The sequence below is a fragment of the Dama dama genome, chromosome 11 (assembly GCF_033118175.1).
Source record: "Dama dama isolate Ldn47 chromosome 11, ASM3311817v1, whole genome shotgun sequence".
Taxonomy (NCBI): domain Eukaryota; kingdom Metazoa; phylum Chordata; class Mammalia; order Artiodactyla; family Cervidae; genus Dama; species Dama dama.
In genome coordinates, this window is record NC_083691.1 from 13669132 (window position 1) to 13693441 (window position 24310).

At 44.0% G+C, this 24310-nt stretch overlaps 1 protein-coding gene across 1 annotated transcript in view; it reads left to right on the forward strand.

Annotated features, from left to right (window-relative positions):
* Positions 1-3778: 3778 nt before the first annotated feature.
* TTLL11 (tubulin tyrosine ligase like 11) overlaps positions 3779-24310 on the forward strand; it is a 257284-nt gene continuing 236752 nt past the window's right edge. The window contains exon 1 of the mRNA XM_061154740.1: positions 3779-4253. Coding sequence (XP_061010723.1) covers positions 3825-4253 — 429 coding nt within the window. The 5' untranslated portion in view covers positions 3779-3824. The remainder of the gene's footprint in view (positions 4254-24310) is intronic.

The window sequence follows — 24310 nt, forward strand, 5'->3', positions numbered from 1 at the left end:
GGATAGAGTTTGCCAAAACTGAGAGGAAAATTTCAACCAAGATCTCATGACTCCAGCATCACAGCTGTTCTCACTTGTCTCTAGCTTCTTGCGGGCCCTGTTTACTCGGAACAGTCTTTACGCATTGTGATTACCAGGCTTGCACCAGGTTGCTTGATGTTACATCACCAGGATAATGTTTATCCTACATGGCTAAACCTGTGGTTGACATTTGCCATAATTTACCTAAGTATTTTCTTATCGTCAAATGTCTTAGCAGTTTTTCTTTCATTCATTCGTTTGGCTCATTCATTCATTAGTTCATTCATTCATTAATCAATCAAAAAAATGGTTGTTGAATGCCTACTGTCTGCCAGGCACTGACTGGGTGCTGGGATATGGTAAACGAGGGTGGGACACCCTTACCTGTGGCACTGGGACTCTGGTCAGTGAGACAGTCCATCATAAGTAAGCAAACAAACAAAACTCTGACTCTAAGACGTGGTGAGTGTGTGAAGGAAAGAGAGGTACTTCTTGATATATTTGTGTGTTGGGGGAGGTATTTCTGGTCCCTGAGTCTCCGCTGCTCTTTTCTCTTCAGCAGCCATAACTGAAGCTTCTCTGTGAGGAGACCCACAAGGGCTTGGAATTTCCACCAACACATTTTAGAATTTCTTGAGAAGTCAGAGGTCACCACAGCATTCAGAGCCCTGCCTGGGAGCTCTAATGAGATTTGCCTCTAAGGCTTGTGTCTCCACAACTCTAGTCTATTCCCTGGCCCCCTGAAAAGGCTTATGACTTTGGTTGCTATTCAGTGACTCAGTCGTGTCTGACTCTTTGCAACCCCATGCACTGCAGCATGCCAGGCTTCCCTGTCCATCACCAACTCCCAGAGCTTGCTCAAACTCATCTCCATTGAGTCGGTGATGCCATCCAACCATCTCATCCTCTGTCTTCCCCTGTTCCTCCTCCCTTCAATCTTTCTCAGCATCAGGGTCTTTTCAGATGAGTCAGTTCTTTGCATGAGGTGGCCAAAATACTGGAGCTTCAGCATCAGTCCTTCCAATGAATATTCAGGGTTGATTTCCTTTGGGATTCACCAGTTTGATCTCCTTGCAGTCCAGGGGACTCTCATGAGTTTTCTCCAGCACCATAATTTGAAAGCATCAATTATCCCCTCTCCCCACTTCTTTTTACAGGATTAATAAATTTTATTTTTTCTTCCAGTTTTATTGTGATATAATTGACATAAGCAGTGTGTAAGTTTGTGTACAACATAATGATCTGATTTACATATATCACAAAGTGATGAGCACAATAATTTACTGAACATCCATCATCCCAGATAGGTACAAAATTAAAGGAACAAAAAAATGTTTTCTTGTGATGAGAACTCAGGATTTACTCTAACAACATTTATATATAGTATACAATGGTGTTAATTCTATTTAACATGTAATAGGCTACATTCCTAGTACTTATCTACCTTATGACTGGAAGTTTGTACCTTTGACTGCCTTAATCCAGCCTTCCCTCCCCCAAACTCTTTGCCTCCCCAATGCTGTGTTCTGTGCATAGCGCTCAGTCCTGTCTGACTCTTTGCTGCCCCATGGACTGTAGCCTGCCAGGCTCCTCTGTCCATGTGGTAACCACACATCTGTCCTCTTTCCCTCCGAATTTGTTTTTGAAGAATAATTGAGTTACAACACTATGTTAGTTCCTGGTACACAACACAGTGATTTGATATTTCTATACATTTCAAGCTGATCACCGTAACCATTCCCTTCTTAAATTCACTTGTCCTGCACCTTTACCCAGCTCCCTCTCAGTATAGGGCCTCCATTAGCCCTGGGAGCCTTTGAACCCATCAGCAAAGGTGCCCCTTTCTGTGGAACAAAGTCTCAATGGGTGAGGCTTGGTGGGCAGAGAGCAAGTTGGATTTCAACCCCCTTGAGGCCCTCTGGGTGATCTGCATGATTGTACACAGCTGCCACAGCCTCTGGAATGACTACCCCACCTGCTTTCTTTTTATTTATGTACGTATTTATTTGACTCTGGGTCTTAGTTGTGGTGTGCAGGAGTTTTGATCTTTGTTATGGCCTGTGGGATCTTTAGTTGCGGCATGTGGGATCTAATTACCTGACCAGGGATCAAACCCGGGCCCCCAGCATCAGGAGCATAGAGTCTTAGCCACTGGACCAAAAAGGAAATCCCTTTCCTTCTCTCTACCTGATTCTTACTCTATCTTGAAGACTCAGTTTATATTCCATCTTTTATATGAAGTTTTATCTAACTTTCTAATTCACAGTAAATTCTCCATTCTTTGAACTCCTAAATAATTTTTTTTAACTCTTTGGCTCATTTGGCACTTAATTACATACTTCCTTGTGATTCCTCTTCTTTTCCTCTCTTGTATCATTATTTCATCTGCAAAGTGCGGCAAAGTTTACTGGTGGGGGCTGTCACAGCCACTGTCCTCAGTATGAGGTGCTATCCCTTCCCAAACCCATTCCCTGAAAAAACGGAATGTGGTTCCCTAAGGTGAGATGGGAAGGCCCTCTCCTTGGATTGGCTTTTAAAATACATGGCAACCCCAAAGGAATTGAGTGCAGGGAGTGGACTAGGTATTTGTGTATTCAAGTTCAGATCAGCATCATTCACAACAGACAACATATGGAAACAACCCAAATGTCCACTGTCGGATGAATGGATAAACACGATGTGGTCTATCCATACAATGGAACACTTCTGCCTTATAAAGGTGTGAAATTCTGATAATATTACAACATGGATGAACCCCAAAGGCATTATGCTGAGTGAATAAGCTAGACACGTAGGGATAAATGTTGGATGATTCCACTTATATGAGGCAGTTCATCAAATTCATATAGACAGAAAGGAGAATGGAGGTCCGGGGGCTGTGAGTTAAGAGTTTAATGGGTACAGAGTTTCAGTTGGAGAAGATGAAAAAGTTCAGGAGATAAATGGTGATGTTTGCACAATGTGAATGTGTTAACGCCCTTGGCTATACCTAAAAAAAATGGTTAAAATGACACATTTTATGTGTATTTTATTGATACCAAATTTCTTTTTTAATGATATAATATGAAAAGGGGTTGGCTGATGTCCTCAACTAAACCGCGAATATGCAGGTTTCCCCATGGCCTCCCCATTCCATTGCGAGCTCCCTGAAAACAGGGAAAGGTATCCCCCTCTCAGTCTGGGGGCTCTTCCAGAACGAGAAAGCGATTTCCTCAAACGAGCAGCTGCTCTTTGAGGGCCTGGACTTGTCATCTCCACCATCAGGCTGAGATTCTTTCTGAGGGTGGAAGTGCTTAGAATGGGTGAGGTTGTACCTCCTCCATCGGACCAGGAGTTATCCCAGTGAGTGCGTGTGGGGTGGAGGAAAGTGGGTTTCCTGTTTGAAATTATCGTCTCTCTGACCCAGTCCCGGAGCCCTGCAAGCTCCGATAGCTGTTCCACCCTCAAGCTCATCTCCAGCCTGTCGGCTCCAAGTTCTGCGAGCTCAGCTACCCAACCTGTTCTCCGAGGGGGCGGGCCAAGGCCGCTTCCGCCCTCTTCCAAGATGTCCACTGCCGCCTCTGTGACAGGCCTGACCACGTGAGCAGCCTCGCCTATGAGGTCGCCGGGGCTGTGACGGCGATTGTCCCTTCTCGGGCCCCGTCCAGTGGGCGACTGCCCTTGTCAACCGGAGCCTGAGCGATCATGGCAACCGGTTCGGGAGGGGAGCGCGCGGCAGCGACGGCAGTTTGGTCGGGGGCCGGGGCGGCGGCGCGGCGGCGGCGGCGGCTCCGTCACTGGCGTTGGCACCAGCCCTGAGGGCCATGCTGCGGGGCAGTCCCGAGAGGGAGTTGGCGGCCTGGTGGGAGGCGGAGGCCGTGGCCGCGACCAAAGCGCAGGCGGCGAAGGAGCAGGTCCGCGTGGACCCGGGCGCGGCCGGGGAACCGGAGCGCAAGGCGGGGGAGGAGCAGCCCAAGGAGCCGGTCCCGGCGCCACCCTGCGCGGCCGAGGAAGGTGACGCCCGCATTCTTCCGCGGCCGCCGCCAACGCTGCCCGTGTCCCTGACGAAGCCGGAGCCGGCGTCTGGTCTCTGCCCGCACGGGAAGTCTAGGATCAAGGGCCGCAGCTGCAAGCGGAGCTCGGGCCAGCCCGACGAGTACTGCTCTCTGCGGCCGGTCACCGTGGACAGCTCCAAGGCCAGGACCTCCCTGGACGCCCTGAAGATCAGCATCCGCCAGCTCAAGTGGAAGGAGGTGAGGCCCGGCCCGGCCGCGTGGGCACGGGGGGGTGGACTGGAAGACCTCAGAGGAGCCTGCTGGCTCAGACCAGGTCTCAGGGCCAAGCTCCTGCTGTGCGCCACGCTTGGCAGCCTCTAACTGCTGCTCCTTCAAAGCCTAGCCCCCAAGTCACCTCCTCAAGACTGCTCTAGATCCCTCCAGGTCGGGTTAGTTTGTCCTTCCTTCTAGCTCCCCTGCAGCTACAGTTGGCTCCATGATCTCCAGCATCAGCACTCGCCTCCCCCACATTGTAGATATTTGTTTATGTGTCTGCCTCCTCCAGCAGCTTGTGAGTCCCTGAAGCCCTCGATCCCCTCTCTCTTTCATTTCTTCCCTAAGTTTTATTTGTTTAGCATTCACTGGGTGGCCCCTTGCAGAGGCTGAACCGTTTGTACTTTGGAGGCAGATAGACTAGGGTCTCAGCATCCAGTCACTTAGCAGTGTGACCTTGAGCAACTTGCCTCACTTCTTTAGCCTACTTCTTCCTCTGTAAAGTCAGGCTAAATGTACCTATCTCATAGTTTTCTTAGTATTAGAAGACTCATTCTATTATAATAAACCCAAGTCTGCAATAAATGGGAACTCATCTTACCACCCACTCTTCTCTCTTTTCCACCATCACCATCACATCACCGTCAGTATTATTGACAACAGTGTAGGTGCTGGGTTTTACGTCTCAAGGCTTGGCATATAAACAGGCATCAGGAACTGGTGGGCAAAAGGGTGAGTGAAGGAATGGGTTATTTGTCCTTGAACTTATTTTAGATCTGGAAGGGGTTGGGATGAAGTACCAGTGACATCCAGAGATAATCTGTTGTAGTTGACCGAGTGGATAAAGCCATGTGACTTTATTTGCAGCGCCTAATGTTATTTAATGTGCTTTTGGGAGTGTCAGGATGTGGTTTAGGGTAGTGGAACCTGGAGGCTTGGACCCACGTGGTCTGCTGATGGAACAGAATCTGTAATAGGTGACTCAAGGATGTGGGTCCTTAGCAGCCCTGGGCCTTGGCTAGAGAAGACATTCAGGAATGGTATAATGAAGCTGGAACATGCAGAGAGATGGCCACAGATAGGATTAATGAGGTCAGAGGGTTGATGTCCCAGCAGTAGGAGTCATGTGGTTTGGAAGGGAGTTGAGAGTCAGGCAGGGCAGATTTCCAGATAGGGAGGGGTTAGCCATTGACTAGTCTGATTCCAGGTGTCAGGCAACCCCCCCCCCCACCCCCCCCCCCCCCAGCCTTGGGGCTTGGGGATCAGGGGAGGGCTTTTATGCCCATGAAACCTGGAGAAAGTGAGGGAGGCTCCCAGTATACTAGGTGTCTGGGTTTTGGGACAGGGGCCTAGGTCAAGGTGTGAGATATGAAGACCAGAAGGAGATAGACATGGAGAGCTTGTCAGTACCATAGTCCTGATGAAGGGAGGATCCAGGGACTGAGACCAGGCCACAGAATGAAGGCAGGCTGATTGGCCCAAGCGTGGCCTGTACTTAGCTTAGCCCTGGGGCAAGGGTCGGAGAGAGAGACACAAAACTGGCCAGATCTCAAGAGATGGAGCCATCCAGACTCAGAAGTCAGCAGCCACACATGCTGGTCCAGCTTCAGTCACTCATTCCGTAAGTGTCCCCTGTGGATGCTGGGCCCTGTGAGGCAAAGGTGCTCAAGATGTAACCCTTGCCTTCAAGGACTTCCAAGTTCAGTAAGCGATAAGACACAAGTAAGTAATCACTGCAGTAGTTACAGGGCCTCTGCTGCTGCTCCTGAAATGCTCCTTTCCCAGCTGTTGGCATGGCTTCCTCTATCACTTCAGATCTCTGATCAAATGCCAGCCCCTCAGAGAGGCCTTCACCTGTAGCTCCCCTCCCCCCCCCCAACTGATGCTTGCTCTTCTTTATTGGTTTTTTCATAGCACTGAACTCTGGTGACACTGGATTTTGTATCGGCTATTGTCTGTTTCCCTCACTAGAATGTAAGCTCCATGAGGGCAAGGGCCTTGTTTTATGTACTGCTGTTTCCTCAGGTGCTTGGCACACAGAAGGTGCTCAATAAATATGTGTTGAATGGATGAACACCTTATGTGATGAGTGTTTCTGTGTCTGTGTAAAGGTGTACCTGCTCTAGGAGGTAGAGGAGCATCATGTCAGGGCCATGTCCTGGAGGAGAGAGCCCTGAGCTGAGTTCTGGGAATTATTTATTATTATTTATTATTGTTATTATTGGGGATCGTTGACTTTGGATCCCTGGCAGAGGGAGTGGGACAGATAGAGCAGCAGTGCCTTCGGGGCTTCACACTTAATTCGGTAGGGCTGGGTCACAGGGTGGGTGGCAGAATGGTGAGAGAGGAGGCAGGAGAGGTGGGCAGGGATCAGATCATGTGCCACACTGTGGGATGTGGACTTTTTTGGAAGCCTGTGTGAGCCACTACCAAACCTTAAGCATCTTCCGTTTATCTACTGTGTGACTTTGGCAAGTGAGTTAAATTCTTTAAGCCTCAGTTTGCCTGTCTGTCAAATGGGAGTAGGTCCAGCTAGGTCCTTGGTTCCCAGTCTCTCTGCTGCTGCAACCACATAATGGTAATGTTTACTCTGTGTGAGGCGCTCGTGCAGGTGAACACGATGGGGTGAACGGTTTCCAAGGTGCTACCTGTTACTGTCTCCTCCAGCCCCTACTTTGCCTGTTCTCCTGCTCAGAAAGCATACTGGTGTGTAAGTGGAGATGCTCATTCTAGGATGTTTTAACATAATTTCCTCCCAACAGGACTTTACTTTTAGAGGTGTGATTATTTACCTACCATCACGCTTCCCTGTTTGCCTGTGAGGTCCTGAGGGCAGGAGTGGTTTCTGACTTGTGTCCCTGATGCCCAGCAGGTGGTGGGTGATCCATAAATGAATGAATGGATGACTTAATCACAGAGCTGACATCTCATTTTCACACCATAGAATGTGGAGTTCGAAAAGTGCCAGGCTAGGAAAACTTTCAAGTTCCTTCCAGGTTTAAACGATAATTACGGTATTCTTAGTACCTGCAGCAAAGTTGGCTTCATGATAGGTAGCATATATATATATATAAAAACTGGGTACTAACAAAATGCAAACACAACCTCCCCAGGCTTGTTTTCCCCATCTGTTACAGGGGCGCTGTTGGAAGAGTTTACCTCTAAATGCTCAGCACCGATGTGCTAGGAGCAGGAGCCCTGCTGGGGGCTGGGTTGCAAGGAACTGAACTGCAGTGTCCTTTGTATGTCACGCTGTGCTGTCGCTGCAGGCTGTGGAGTCCCCAGCCAGCTGGCTCTGGCAGGGGTCAGGTGGGCAGCCCAGGCGAGAAACAAGGACGTGAGTACCACCCAGAGTGAAAGGCCTGTGTCTGCTTTGCGAGTAAGTGGTGAGGGGCTCCGCCACTGGGCTGCTCAGCAGGGCGGCCCCGAGCCAGTGAGGGAGTTCAGCATTCGCTTGGCTTCAGGGCACAATCCCCTTTCTTTTTCCACTTTTCTCTATTAACAGACACTTAACAACAGCAACCAATAGTGACAGTAATAATGAACAACTATGATGAATCCTTCCACAGCCCTTCCCCTCTGCCAGGCACTCTTCTGGGTACATCACATACAGCCAAGGATTTGATTCTCCCAACAACCCTTTGGGTATAGCGCATGCCATACAGAGGAGCAGCCAAGGCAGGGAGATTTGGTTTTATACACAGGATGGGGTGATGGCGGCTTAGAGAGCAGAGAGAGATGAAGAAGGAGCCAGGTTGGAGGACGCTGATGGCCATGCCAAGAAGCTTGTGCTTCTGGCTGAGTATGATCACAGATTCCTGCCTTTTATAGACCATGCTTCCCTTGCCCACACTGTCAGTCTCAAGGGAACCACACCAACTCTTTGAAATGATTCAGTTTTCAGTTGTATCCACTCTGGTCAGGTCTAATGCAATGGTGCCCACCGTGTTTCTCAAAGGACAGTTCATAAATGTTAGCTCTGTACACTTGTAGGTAAGATGAAAGTTTATTTTAAAAGAGCAAAATCATGTTTATAGAGTTACTGTGAAGTTGAGACATGGTTCCTCACTCATAGTAGAAGCTCAATAAATATTTATAAAAACACGTGGTTCTCTTCTAATCATGTGAGCTTCTCTCTGCCTCTCCTGTATATTCTTTTTGCAGTTTGGACACCCTCATTAAAGAAAACCTTAGGGAAAAGACACCGTGGGGAATAGATGCCACTGTTTTTGCGAGCTGCCCTCCTTGGAGATGTCAGTTGTGTATGTGTATGCAGTGGTGTCATGGACACCAGCTAATGTGAACAAGGGTGCTGAGAGATTTGATAGAGGGACCTTTGTTGATAATAGCTGGCGTAAGCCCTATCCCAAGATCTATTAGGGCTCCCCTGGTGGCACAGTTGGTAAAGAATCCGCCTGCAATGTGGGAAACCTGGGTTCAATTCCTGGGTTGGGACAATCCCTGGAGAAGGGAACAGCTACCCACTCCAGTATTCTGGCCTGGAGGATTTCATGAACAGAGGAGCCTGACAGGCTACAGTCTATGGGGTCGCAAAGAGTCGGACACAAGTGAGTGACTTTCACAAGATCTATTACAGTGTGAGCTCTTTGCTTCAAGAGTGTCCAAATCATGCATTGTTTTCGGAAATGTATTCAGCCTTTCTTTGAAGCATGTATATACTTAGGATATCATCCTACTTACAACTTGTGTGATGTTAGTTACTGTTTATGAAATACCATATTACGTGCTAGGCTTTATGTTCTAAGTGCTTTCTGCTCATTAAAACTTGAATAGAACACTTACTATGTATTATTTTATTTAATCCTCACAGCAGCCCTCTGAGGTGGATCCCATTATTTCCTTTTTATTTTTCCCCATTGTTTCCAATTTACAGATGAGGAAACCAAGGTTGAGAGGAGGTTAGTTTAGGGGTAGCCCAAGGCTGCACAGGTAACAGGTGTCTGAGCCATCCAGGGCCTGTGCTTATAGCCAGTACACAACCCTCTACTGTCTTCTTTGCTAATCCTTTGCTGAAATCCACCCTGCAAGGAGTTATTCTATTATTACTATTCCCAGATAACATTTTTTTTGGCGGCACCATAAGGCTTGTGGGATGTTAGTTCCCTGACCAGGGATTGAACTTGGGTCCTTGGCAGTGAGAGCAGGGAATCCTAACCATTGGACCGCCAGGTCCTAACCAGTCCTAACCAGTATGCCCCCAAGATAACAACTGAAGAAATAGAATTGGGCGCAGAGGTGGGAGAGTCAGGGTTTAAACAGTCTGCCTTGTTCCCAAGCCCACTTTTCAGTGTGTTGTGTAATCCTCCACTTCTGAACCCTCCTGTTCCTCATCTGACTCATAACTCTCGAATGGCAATAGTGACACTTAGAACCAGGAGGCTGACGTTGCAAATAGGACTTAAAATAAAACACGCTGAAATATATCCTGCCTGGCAGAGGGAGCCTTTGGTGCCTGCACTTTCCAAATCCTATCTCATGGCTGCCCACGGGGGGAAAGAGATTCTGGTGCATTGAGTAGCCAAGTGGCCTTGCTCCTCTGCGGGACCTGAGCCTGCTGCATGAACCGCTGTGTCGCAGACTCTTGGTGAAAGAAGGCAGATTAGAAAATGAAAAATTGGATAGTTTAACCTTCCCCCCTTCCTCATTTTAATGATAGTCGTTGCAATTTACTTTCCAGTTTTTGAAAACAGCCTTATGTTTAAGGACAGTTTATAGCTTACTCCGTCCAATGTTCTCCTTCAACAGACATGTTATTTTAATGCCTAGCGCACTAGAATTTTTTCCTTTGCAAGTTAAACTTGTCACGCCATAAAAATCACAATTCACTACCACTCCTACTTGAACAATACAACATGTATAAAAGCCTCATGAATCCACACTAATGCCTCTCATTTAAAAGACAGTGTATTCCAGGAGCTCATATTCCAGTTCTATAACTAGTACAAATTAAAATTTTAGTTTTTAAGCAGGTATTACAATTGTTACAGCAGCTTTCTGTGTTACAGAAATATGCTCTCTATTGTAAATAGCCTCGATTTTGGAGGTATTCTGGATTCTGGTCTTCTGTCAGAAGTTGAATGCAAAAATTCAATTATACATTTTTTAAAAAAATCTATCCCTTGAAGAGAACATATTATAAAAGTAATCAGCTACTCTTTAAGTGGCTTCTCTAGAGGGAAAGTAGTATGTCCTGGAGCTAGCAGGGACTTTGAAATTCACACAGATGAGTTAAAACCCTTGCTTACTAATTCCTTGTGTGACCAAGCAGGTTGGGTCCTGCATACAGAACCACTCTGAGTATCACATTCTTCAGCTGTGTCAATGGGCCATAGTGATTCTTGCTGAGTTCTTGTGAGATTAAATGAGGGGAAGTATGTAAATTGCCTTAACCCAATGCTTGGCACATTGTTTGTATTCAGTTAATGGTACTTTTCCTTTTATTGGGTAACTATAGACATTGGTCATTTGATTTTATATATGTATTTTAAACTAGAAGACAACTAGTATAGCATTTCATCTTCATATATACGTTACTGGTTAAACACACTTTACAGCTCATTTGAATCATTTAACAAATACTCTGAGACCTACTTTGTGCCAGGCTATATTTGAGTTCTTGGGATATAGCAGATAACAAACACATGCAGAGACCTCTGTGTGATAAGGGGCAGGTACATTTTGCACGAATATCAGTGTGATGTAGTTTAGGTTTAAAAAAATTTTTTTTAAGATTTTTTTTTTTTTTTTTTGATGTGGACCATTTTTTAAAGTCTTTATTGAGTTTATTACAAACTTTAAGTTTGTTGAAACTTCTGTTTTATGGTTTGGTTTTTTGGTCACGAGGCCTGTGGGATGCTGGCTCCCCGACCAGGGATCAGACGTGCACCCCCTGGATTGGGAGGCAAAGTCTGAACCCCTGGACCTCCAAGGAGGTCCCTAAAATTTTTTAAATAACACTGATTTAAAATTCTTTTCTTTTGAAGTCAATTGTACTTTTAAAGTTTCATGGGTTTAACTGAATATTTTAAGGCTTCCATTCTGAACCTGGTGCCAGCCTCATACTCTGGTATATTAACCATGTATGTCAACACTGGAAACCTATTTTAGCTATTTGAGTGACATCAGTGCTTAACTTTTGTGGTCATAAAACAAATAAGGAGGTTGTTGATGTGAACAGAGAAGCAAATTCCCTGGGCTGATGTCTTTACTTCTTCCTTCCATCCCTAAGCAGCCCTCCCCACTGACCCTGGAAAGACCATGCCAGACATGGGCTTGAATCTTGGCTCTGTGACCCCGGACGAGTTCCTTTGCCTCTCTGAGCCAAAGGTTCCTCATCTCTAAGAAAGAGCATAAAATACGTGGTAGGCTTGTGAGGATTAATTCTGAAAATCTTGAAAGTGCCTGGGACTTGCAAACAAGAATACCTGTTAGTTGGCTTTCCCTCTGATGAATTTCCATGATATTTTAATTCAGTTTGATAATACAAAATTGATGGCATCAACAGGCGAATAACCTTGGTATTGTTTTGATTCGTTTTGAACCCTCCTTTCCACAGGGTTGCTCCTCTGCAGCCCATCATTCCCTGAGATCCCTCCACAAAGGCTGTGGTTTTGCCAGAGAGAACGATGATGTTGTTTCTCTGCTCCAGATGGACTGACATCTCTCGTTCTGCATCACATCATATCGGGTCCTGCCTTCACAGCTGCCTTGGCCACCATTTGTGTGCATGTTTCTTTCTCTGGGTGTTTGGGAACCGTCATCCAGTAATTTTTATAAATGCTTCCTAAGTCCTAGCTAGCAGCCATTTGCCGATGGCTCCTTCTCATCACCCATCTGCTTCTGTGTCATCTGAGTAAAACCTTCACATCCTTAATGGAGCTGAATGAATAGGGTGGTTTGTCTAGTGTGTATCCCTAAGTACAGTGTTACTTTTCAAAGGAGCCCTTCAGTCCCTCTGCCTACAACTCTTGCAGAGGCCAGTTTTCCTATTCTGTTCTTTATGATCACAGGGAGATTTTATTTCTCTTTGTGTTAGAACTGTGATTATTGGAATTTTTAAAAGCAACAATCTAAAAACTTCTGGACATCTTCCATTATTTACAAATACCTTGTGTTCAAATTCTAAAAACAGTACGTACTTATGAAAATTTATATAATTCCCAAGTATATAAAGTAAAACCCCCAAGTGCTCCCCGCCCCCATTTCCTGCCCTTTCTGTCTCCCATCCTGTCTCTTCTCCTTAGGGTAACATCAAGATTATAGTCTGCTATGCATTTCTCCAGATATTTTTTCATATTCCTCTGTGTATCAGGACCACTCAATTGTGCTGGAGAATCAACAGAAGTACAACAGAAGTTTCCTTCTTGCTCATACTTAGGGGTTCGATGTGGTTTGGTGGGGGTGTGGGGACAAGGGTCTCCTGCCATCCTGGTTATCCAGAGACCTGGGCTTCCAGCTCAGCACCTGCTTCAGTGAGTCACTGAGAGGAAGGGAACAAGATAAATGCTGCACCAGCTTTTAAGCCTTCCACTTGGAAGTGATTGCACTCATTTGTCAAAGCAAAATCCATAGCCTGGTGAACTTCAGTGGGGCTGGGATGTACAGTCCTACCATGAGTGCAAAGAGGAGAATCAGAACATCCTGCTAATGACCACCAACTAGACATCATATGTAGAGACACAAGTATTTTATATATATATATAAACAATTTTCATGTTATTTTAAATGCCACCGTCATACAGCGTGTATGTTATCTGGCAAGTGCTTCTTCAGCAGTACTTTGTGGACATCACTCTCTGTTAGTACATACGGGTTCATTTCATTTTGCTAACAACCAAAGAGCCCATCTGATGGATGTACCACCATCAAATGTATTGATGGATGTGTTTCTGTGTTTTGTTTGCTATTACAAAGGATGGTGCAGTAAACATCCCTCTTCAGACATCAAGTATTTACTTGTGCAAATGCTTTTGTAGGACTTGTTGGGTCAAAGGTTATGTGCACTTTGTATTTTGATGGTTGCTGTCAAGTTGCCACCAGTCGTGTTTGAGAGTGCTTGTCTTCTCGTATTGTCTCCAATGCTGTATCTGTTAATCTGCTAATTCTTTGCCAAATTAATAGGTAAAAATGTGAGTTTTTTTTACATTTTTGTGATTGTCATCAGGGTTGGGATTTTTGTGTAAAGTTTTTAGTCATTTGTACTGTTTCATCTGTGAAATACCTACATGTATATTTTTTGTTCATTTATCTTTTGGGTTGTTTATGTTGATATTTTGTATGTTTATGTTTTTCTTATTGGTTTGTAAATATTATGAGTAGTTACTTTTTTTCTCATTTGTATTGTAAATATTTCCCCTCCTGTTGACATTTAGACATCTAATACTCATTTGCCTTGCATGATTTACATTATTATAATTTAAAACATTTTTGTCTCGCTATTCACTAAAGGCAGTTTCTATTGGTGACTTGTTAGCTTAAGAAGGCAGAGGAAACACACTATTTCATCCTCAAGTGCTATTAAGTTCCTAGAGAATTGGGAGGCAGTGTGGAGGGCGTTAAGAGTCTTACCTTTCTTGAAACTAGATATTTTTGGGGGAACTGTCACATACATTTATCTCAGTTGACTTTTACTTTGTGCAGTAAGCATGGTAGACTCCTTATTTCTGTTTCACAGATGTCAGTGTGGGGTGGAGTTAGGTTTGAGTTTGAATCCCCACCACTGTTAGTCTGTCACACAGGGCACTGTGATACTTGTCCCATTTTAATAACGTACGTAACCATATTCCAAAGTCAGTATGCAGTAAGTATGTCATCTGTTTCAGCTCTCCCCTTGTTCAAGGTGTTAAGTCACACCTGCTCGGAATTCGAGGCCAGAGTCCTGGCTCTCAGGCCAGGTCCTGTCAGTGGATCATACTGTTTCTCTAAGTGGAGTATTATTTCCTGGCCCTTGGAAGCAAGGCCACTGAAAGTTAGTGTTCACTGAAATCGTTCAGTGCAGGACTGGGCTTTGAGCCTGGTTGTTAGTTTTATTTAAAACCACATTTATCACTTATGTAAATCATCCTTGTTCATGGCTTAAAATATTGAAAATTTGCAAAACATAGGAAAAAACCTATTTATCATCCCACCACTGAGATGCAATGACTTTTTATTTTGAAGAATTTGACTCCAGTATTTCTCCCAGGCATACATTTTTATATATTATAAAGCTGATAAAATTATGTTAATGTTTGACAAAGCTAATATTATTTTATGTTAGTATTAATACCCACATTATAAACATTTTTCACAGTATACAAACTTGTCATAAATGTCATTTTAATTGTATAAAATATCTCATTCAGTGAAATGTATTTCATTATTTATTTCCATATTATTAAATGTTTAGATTGATTTTTCTGTGAAAAAAATTATGGTTTAGTTTTTTTCCCTTTATTTCACATTATTTTAAGACAACTTTCCAGAAATGAAATAATTAGGTTAAAAGGCATATACATCTTAAGGCCTTTGGAATGTATTGCCAAACTGCTTTCCAAAAAAGTTGTAGCAGTTAATACTCAATAGTGTATGAGAGTTCCTATAAGTGCTCAAGTTTGAAGAATATAATGACAAATATTGGGGAAAGAGTGAAATAAATGAATCTTCTCTTTGTCTTTACCAAATCTAATTCTAATAATCAGTGCCTAGCTCAAAGCAGGGCATTTTGACATGGCTCTTTTGGTGTAGTCATTATGTCTAAATCAAAATAGCCATATCAAAATATAAGCCACTTTTAACTTTTCAAATAATGTATTCAGCGGACATACTTGATTTTCTACCCATCACTGACTTTCTCCTTGATCTGATTTTTTATCCCATCCCTGTCCTTCTACCCATGAGGTAAGGCTTGAACATTTCATGTACAGTTGGGCAGTGAAACTGCTGGAAGTCTCCATAGGCATTTCTTAGGTTTTGTCAAAAATATCTCTTGTGTGAAAAAAGGCTATATTAAGAGCCAGTTAAAATGTCATGTCATCATTAGCCATTAGCAAAGTGAATATCAAAACCCAGTGAAATACCACTTTGTATGCACTAGAATGTCTGTAATAAAAAAGACAGAATAAGTGTTGGTGAGAAGGTGGAGAAATTAGAACCTTTGTACACTGCTCGTGGGAAAGTAAAATGATGCAGTCATTTGAAGAACAATTTTGCAGTTCCTCAAAGTGTTAAACATGAAATTGCCCCATGCCAGCAATTCACTCCTAGGTGTACACCCAAGAGAACTGATAACATAGGTCCACACAAACACTTGTACACTAATGTTCATAGCATCATTATTCACAACAGGCAAAAAATGGAAACAACCAAAGGTCCGTCAGCTGAAGGATAAATAAAATGTGAAATATCCATACAGTGGAATAGTATTTGACCATAAAAAGGAATGAAATACTGATACATGCCACAGCATGGATAAGCTTTATAAACATGTTAGGTGAATGAAGTCAGTCACCGAAGGTCATATATACATGATTCCATTTGTATGAATGTTGAGAATAGGGAAATCTTTAGACACAAAGTAGATTGGTGACTGCCTAGAGCTGAGGATGAGGGAGGCTTTTGGTGGGAGAAGTGAGGAGTGACTTAGGGGGTACAGGATTTCTTTTGGGGGTGATGAAAATGTCCTTAAATGTGTTGACTGATGGTTGCACGACTATGACTATACTGAAAAGTGTTGAATTGTACAGTTTAAATGGGTGAACTGTATGCTCTGTGAATTATATTTCAATAAAGCTGTTGAAAAAATGCTGTGTGCTGATCCAGTTCTCATCATTGAACAGTACTTGTCTTCTCAGTAGTAATTGGAAATATGCTTCAGGAACTCAATTTGGTCCAGTGCCTCCTGTTGTTAATTCCACATGTTAGTTCTATGTTGCAATGTTGCCTATTAATAGTACATGGACTCCTTGGATAACCTGTATCTGGCAGAATCCTGCCCTGGTGACATAAAGTAGTGGCAGTTGTAACAGCACCCCAGACTTTCATCATAGGAAGGAGTTTTGTTTTTTGGGGGGTTTCAAACATTGGCCTGAAGAATAAAGTTTGGTCTGCTTATGGAGGCTCTGTTATGAAGCCTTTCAGTGATGTAGTATTGCATGGCAATTAAAAGTATGGGCTTTCGAGTCACATTGTTACTGTTTTGAACAACTGTGTTCAGTAACTGTTGTTACTGTTTTGTTACACTATGTAACCCTGTAAAAATTTTACTCTGGGCCTCAGTTTATCTGTGGAATATGCATAATAAAGTCACGCCTCAGGGAGTTGTTTGTTGCCAGAGTAAAAAGATATAATCATGTAAATTAAGTAAGTGAAGTTGCTCAGTCATGCCTGACTCTTGCAACCTCATGGACTGTAGCCTGCCAGGCTTTTCGGTCCATGGGATTTTCCAGGCTAGAATACTGGCGTGGGTTGCCATTTCCTTCTCTAAGGAATCATGTAAAGTACTTCGCCTATAAATACCTGGTACAGTTGACTATTTTTAATTCAAATTTGGCCCTAAGCTTCTCTAGACTCACTTCACATATTCCATGCCTTGAACTTTATCTTCTACTAACACCACACTTACGACATCTTGATGTCTTCATGACATCTTCATGCTGGGCCATTTCCCTTTGTTCGTATTTTTCCTTTTCCTTAGAATGTCCCTGTCCTTTCTTTGGCTAACTGTTATACATTCTTCAAGTATCTCATTGTATCTTAGTTTTCTATTTCATGGCTTTCTGCTGTTTATTTCTTTTCTTTGACTTTTTGAAGTTTATTCTGTTGTGTTTTTTTTCCCCCCTGACATTAGGTTAGATGCTTATCCTACCATCTTCTAATAAAAGCATTCAAGACTACAAACTTGCCTTTAAGTGCTACTTTAGCTGCACCCACAAGTTTAGCTATGTAACATTAAAAAAACCACCCTTTAGTTCTGTATATTTTAAATTTTCATGAAAAATTTTTTTTTTCTTTGCCCGAGGCCCCGCCCACCCACTCATGAAAATTTTTTCTTTGACCCACGGGTTATTTGGATTGCGGCTTTCTGAGTGTCTAACATATGAGGTTATTTCTTCTTACTTTATTATTAATTTCTAACTTAATGGCAGTGTGGTTAAAGGATGTTCTTTCTTTTTTATTTCTTTCTTTCCTCGCTTCTTCATGTCCTCTATCTTTACTTTTTTGTTTTACTTTTTTTTCCCTTAATAGCCTAATACATGGTTATGGTCTGTATGTGATTAAAAGGAGTGTGTATTCTCTAGTTACTAAATGCAGTATTTTTTTTTTAATTTTTAAAAATTTTATTTATATTTAAGTAAACCTTTTATTTTGAATAGTTGTAGGTTTATGAAAAAGCTGCAAAGATAATACAAAGACTTCCAATATCCCCACACCGTTTCCCCTAATGTTAAGATCTTATATTACTACAGTACATTTATCATAACTAGTGAGACAATACTGATACATTGATGTTAACCTTAGTCCATTTCTTTTTTTCAGTTTTTTAAGTTCGAGGTGCATAGCATAGTGATTTGCCTTACATGCATTATGAAATGGTCATCACAATAAATGTAATGAAACCACATAGGTACAAAATTAAAGAAATTGAAAACAAATGTGTTTCCCGGTGATTAGAACCCAGGATTTACTCTATCAGCTTTCATGTATAACACGCATGCATGCATGCTAAGTCGCTTCAGTCGTGTCTGACTCTGTGCGACCCCATAGACGGCAGCCCACCAGGCTCCGCTGTCCCTGGGATTCTCCAGGCAGGAACACTGGAGTGGGTTGCCATTTCCTTCTCCAATAAATGCAGTATTTTATATATGTACATTAGATTAGCTTGTGTATTACAATGTACAAATTTTGTAGCCTTAATATTTTTGTCTGACCTATTAATTACTTGAAGAGTTATATTATTAACAACATTTCCCTCTGTAGTTATAGATTGCATATCTTTTTAAATTCATTTTTTTTTTTTTTTTTCTTTTTCCATTTCCCGCCCCCCATACTAGTCTGGAAGTTATGCAATCTGTTTTTATTCTTCTAGGGGTTATCTTAGAAAGCTTAATGTGTGTATAATTTTGCAAAGTAACTTTACTCTCCTTTTAATAACACAGGGATCTTAGGATGCTTTCATTGTGGTTGCATTTCTCCTGACTTATGTGCTTTTGTTGCCCAATATTTTACTTCTATTATACCGTGTCTTTGTTTCAACTTCACGAAGTAGACATTAACCTTATTTTACCTAGTCTCAGTGTATGTTAGATTTACCCACACATTTACCATTTTCTTTGTTTATTATTCTGTTTTACAACTCACACCTTCTGGGATTATTTTCTTTCTCCTGACGGTAATCTTTTAGAAGTTCTTTTAGTGAGGGACTGGGCTTCCCTGGTGGCTCAGCCGGTAAAGAATCCGCCTGCAATGCGGGAGACCTGGGTTTGATCCCTGGGTTGGGAAGATCCCCTGGAGAAGGGAATGGCTATCCACTCCGGTATTCTGGCCTGGGGAATTCCATGAACTGTATAATCCATGGGGTTGCAAAGAGTCTGACATGACTGAGTGACTTTCACTCACTTAGTGAGGGACTATTTGTAATAGACTAACATTTTTTATTTGTTCAAAATTACATCTTCATTTTGCCCTCACTTGAGAGAGAGCGTTGCTGCACACGCATTGCTAAGGTGATATTTATATGACCTCAGCCTTTTGAGGATATGCCACTGTTTTGTTGATTAGTTCCTAAGTTGTGTCTGACTCTCTGCGACCCCATGGACTATAGCCTGCCAGGTTCCTCTGTCCATGGGATTTCCCAGGCAAGAATACTGGAGTGGTTTGCCATTTGCTTTCTCAGGGGATTTTCCTGACTCAGGGATTGAACCTGCATCTCCTACATTGGTAGGTGGTTTCTTCACCACTTAGCCACCAGGGAAGTCCACATGCCATTGTTTAATCATTTCCATTTTTGCTGTTGAGAAGTCAGCCCTCAGTCTGTTTTTTTGTTTGTTTTGTTCGTAAAGTGTCTTTTTCTTTCTGCCTGCTTTTAAAATCCTCTTTCTGTCTTAGATGTCTTCAGTGTCATTAAGACTTCTTAGGACTTATCTTTTGGGATTTATTGAGATTCTAGTTTATTTGTTGAGATTCTTGTTTCTGAAGTGTATTATCTTTTATTAATTCTAGAAAATTCTCATCTGTTTTCTCAGTTGGTGTTGTCTCTCACCCAGTCTTTCTCTTCTTTCTTCCTGGAGTTCTGAGTTAGGTATTTGTTAGACCTTTTATTTATTTATTCATTTTAATGGTGAGCTCGGGCTTCTCAGGTTACACAGTGGTAAAGAATTTGCCTGCCGATGCAGCAGACACAAGAGGCATGGGTCTGATCCCTGGGTCGGGAAAGATCCCCTGGAGTAGGAAATGGCAACACACTCCAGTATTCTTGCCTGGAAAATCCCATGGACAGAGGAGCCTGGTGGACTCCAGTCCATGGGGTCGCAAAGAGTTGGACAGGACTGAGCATGCACACACACGAATGTTCCTTGGGATTTTAATCTCTGATAATTCTTTGAGGTTTGGGTTGAAAGTGAGGATTTCCATCTTTTGCAGCTGCCCCAAAGGGCTCTACTAACCCAGAACACTTAAAACCAAAGTTTAGGTCTTAGGTTTTTCCAGTTATCAGTGTAATTGAGTTCTGACTGCAGGCTTGCATGAGGAAGGTGTTATAGTGGCAGTCTGAGAGGAGACTTCTTTCCTTCTGTTTCCCCTTCCCCGAGCCACAGCTAAGACAAGGCAGGCCTTCTTCTAGTTCATCCTCTGGGGATACAGCCTTGTAGAGGATCTGGCTTGATAGGGAGTTTCCAATGTGACCCGCATCTTGCCAGCAGATATTCAGGGGCCAGACCACATGCAGAGGTTAGACCATTGCCTATTGCCTAAGTACAGGGGAGAAGGTAATTCCACTTAATGTTTTTAAAAGTTCATTCTGGCTGCCCTACAGAGAATGGGTTAGAATTCCAGAGTGGAGGCAGAGGCCAGTTCGGATGCTATTGTAGACCACAGGGAAGAGACAGTGCTACCTGGGCCTGGATGGTATCGGGGGTGGGGGGGTGCGGTGGGGGGGTGGTTATTGATTGAGATGGTCTGTCTCTTCCCCTAGACTGTAAGACATTCAGTAACAGGGAGCTTGTCTTATTCATCTTCGAGTCCTTCATGCCTGGCACAGAGAAGGCATTCAGCAACAGTTAACTGAATTGAACTGTGTAATCAGGAATGGTTCTAGTTCTGTTTTTTGGACTGCCTTCTTTAAAGAGTGACTACCTTCTTTAAAGAGAAATGACATAAAGGCATTACAGGCAGTGAACTCGTCCTATCTCTGGCATTGTGAAGCTCAAGTCAGAAGTAGAGAGCCAGCTATTTGTAAGCCCCTGCCAGTCATCAGTTTTGGCCGGGTTTTCTTTCCATGATAGCATAGTTTTCTTTTAGCCTCTGCACTTGTTCTTTCTTAAGGAATCTCAGAGTCTCATTGAAACTACCTACATAAAGCCTTACCATCTTACAGATTTTTTTTTCTAGGCAGGTTGCAAAGATGTTTCTCTAATGGTATGTTATAACTGTGAAGCCTTCTGACTCCTAAGATGTTCTTTCTGGGAAAAAGTGTTCTAAGGAACAAAAGTGCATCTAAGGAACAAAAGGAGAGGCAACTGGTCCCTGCTGGGCGACAGTTTAATAAGCTTCAGCTGGCCACTTAGGCCCTGTTGTTCTGAGAGTTTAGGCATTACTATTCCATTAGAAGGGCTTCCCAGGGGTGCTAGTGCCTGCCAATACAGGAGACATAAGAGATGCAGCTTCGATCCCTGGGTTGGGAAGATTCCCTGGAGAAGGGCTTGGCAACCCACTCTAGTATTCTTTCCCGGAGAATCCCATGATTGGGGAAGCCTGGTGAGCTACTGTCCATGGGGTCACAAAGAGTCATACACGTGCAGCACACACACATTCTATTAGATTTCTAGAAATTACAGTGAAATAAAGCATACATATATGATTTTAAATTCTGAGACCTTGAGGATTTTCATTTAAACAAGTATATGTTGTCTGTTTGCTGAGCCTCAAGCCCTGTGCAAGGTACTGGCTCTAAAAACAGAAACACCATCCCAGACCTGGAACCAGGATCGCTTCTGGCCCACAATGTACCTTTTGTGTGAATTAGAGAAAGGTGCCCTCTCCTCAAGAAAAAAACATATTAGTCAATATATTACTTCTGTTTCAACAACACGTTTGTTGTTGAAACTCCAGCAAATGGATTATTAAGGACAAGTGAATATTATCTATTAAATAGTGTGTACATGGTATCATAATGAAGTACTTACCAATTTAAACTTAGAATTCAGAAATGAAGTGAAAGTGAAAGTCGCTCAGTCGTGTCCAACTCTTGGTCCATGGAATTCTCCAGGCTGAAATACTGGAGTGGGTAGCCTTTCCCTCCTCCAGAGGATCTTTCCAAGCCAGGGATCGAACCCAGGTCTCCCACATTGCAGGCAGATTCTTTACCAGCTGAGCCACAAGGGAAGCTGGCACAGTACACATCAGATGATTGAACTACAATATGAAACTTCAGATGTAGCTAGTGTGCTAATACCAGTGAGGGACCTTTTTAAAAGTTGAAAGTAGGGACTTCCCCAGTGGTCCAGTGATGAGGACTCTGCTTCCACTGCATGGGGCCAGGCTTCTCTTCCTGGTTGGGGAAGCAAGACCCCACGTGCCACGTGCCATGACCAAAAAGAATTTTAAAGGTGAAAGGAATCACCACTTATACGTTAGAAGTAAAAACAGATCTTATTTAGAAGTACAGCCTGTTGTAGGTTTTATTAGATCAACAAAGTATTTTGATAATCTAGTTTGTCAAAGGGGAACGATATACATTGTCTTGTTAACACGAGATGCTTGACGATCACATACCAGAAAATTCTCATCATAAATAAAAATTGGCCCAAACTAAATCATCAGATTTAGTCTGTCTGTTTACCAAACCAGAATATTTCTGAATTCCCAGTTTAAATCAACAGATAGTTTCATTACAATAAAATGTAAGTATTATAGCTTATAGTTGTTATCATCAATAGTCCATTTGTTGTAAATATAAAATGTGAAAAGTACTGTATTCCGGATACTAAAGATGCCTGCCTGTGGACAGCATCACCACATCCTTGGGCACGGCTTAGATACCGCACAGGGTGGCCTTGGGAGGCCCAGTCTTGGGGATGCAGACATAGCCGATGACTCCAACACGAGACGCTAAGAGTTCTATTAGAAGTGTGCACAAAGGTGCTGGGAGACAGAGGGAGGCGGGATGAGGTGAAATGGGAGGTATTGGCAAAGGCCACTGTGTGTGAGAGGCACTCAGGTGAGTAAGGGGCTTAGTCTTTTGGACGTATTTTGACTGTTAAAAGCCTCGCAGCCTTCTTTCTGGGTTCCTGCTACATTCCATTTAGGTGAGGTAGCCTAGCCAAGCTCCAGATTGACGAGGCGTTTCTCTTTTGAGATGCACTGTGTTCACCTCTCCTCTTGCCTTGTGTCTCCTCCGGGCTTCTGTCTCCAGGTCTCTGCTTTCACAGCACGAATTGACTTTATTTTACGGCTTGTTAAATTTTCTTTCTTTCCCATCAGATTTTAATTTCAACTAGTGAAAGGGCTTCCCTTGTAGCTCAGTCAGTAAAGACTCTGCCTGCAGTGCAGGAGACCTGGGTTCAATCCCTGGGTCAGGAAGATCCCTTGGAGAAGGAAACGGCACCCCACTCCAGTATTCTTGCCTGGAAAATCCCATGGACAGAGGTGCCTGGTGGGCTGCAGTCCATGGAGTCGCAAAGAGTCGGGCACGACTGAGCGACTAACACTTAACTTTCTTAGTGAAAGGGCCATATCTGTCCTGTTTGTTATTGGGTCCTCACACTCCAGTGCACAATGCCCAGAAAATAAGCTTTTCATAGACATTGGCTGAAATGATTTTTTTCACCCATTCCTCAAACATTGTCTGAACTCTCTATTTTCTGCCATGGACTCCGTTGAGCCCTGGGTGAGCAAAGAAATGACCCCCCACGGGCCCCTCCTGTCAGGGAGCTCACTGTCTGGTTACTGCGCCCCCGTGGAGGAAGAGCCAGTGTGAATGGGGTTGGGGGGCACAGCTGACTCAGATGCAGGGTCGGCGAGGGTCTCCCAGAGCAGGGGTCTCTGAGCTGAGTCTGGAAGGAAGAGAGGGGTGAGCAAGGTTTTGGGGGTGGAGGCGGGCTGAGGGTTCAGCCTGCAAGGTGGCAGGTGAGAACATTTCACGGCAAACATCTCACTCGGGCTGGAATACAGGGTCTGAGGAGGGGAGGGCAAGGGACGCTGTGACCTGAGAGGTAGGCGGGAGCCCCGTCCTCACGGTCCCATCTGCACGCTGAGAGCTGGGAGCTGGGAGCCACTGGAGGGCCTTCAGCATGTGTGTGTGTGTGTCTGTGTCTGTGTGAGAGAGAGAGAGACAAAAGCCACGAGTCTAGCCAAGTCTACATCAGAGCCCTCTGTGTGGTGTGGAAGGCGTATTTAGGTGTGGTGAACTGGAAGCCGGGAAAACCTCCGCAGGGGCAGAGAGAGGCACTTCCTGGTCAAGTCGCAGCCTCTGGTGAGGGGCCGGGGCCTGGTCGGTGGCTGAGGAACTGTGTGACTGGCCAGCCCGGCCCTCATCGCAGGGTGACAGCAGAATTACCGCTGCGCTTTAGGGGGCCTCCCAGCCGCCCCGAGGCCTGTCAGGGAGACGTCATTAGCTCCACTTTACAGATGAGGAAGCTGAGGCCGCGACCCACACCCAGGTCTCTGTGGACGCCAAGGCCAGCGCGCTGTTCTGCGCCCCAGGCCGGGGGGTGTTGGGGGGAGCAGACAGCCATGTTGGAAGAGGATTGGCTCCCTGGAGCCTCCCTCCCCTGGGGACCGCCGCCTCCTTTCTTACGGGGGTGGGGGCTCAGGCGTTCAGCCACGGG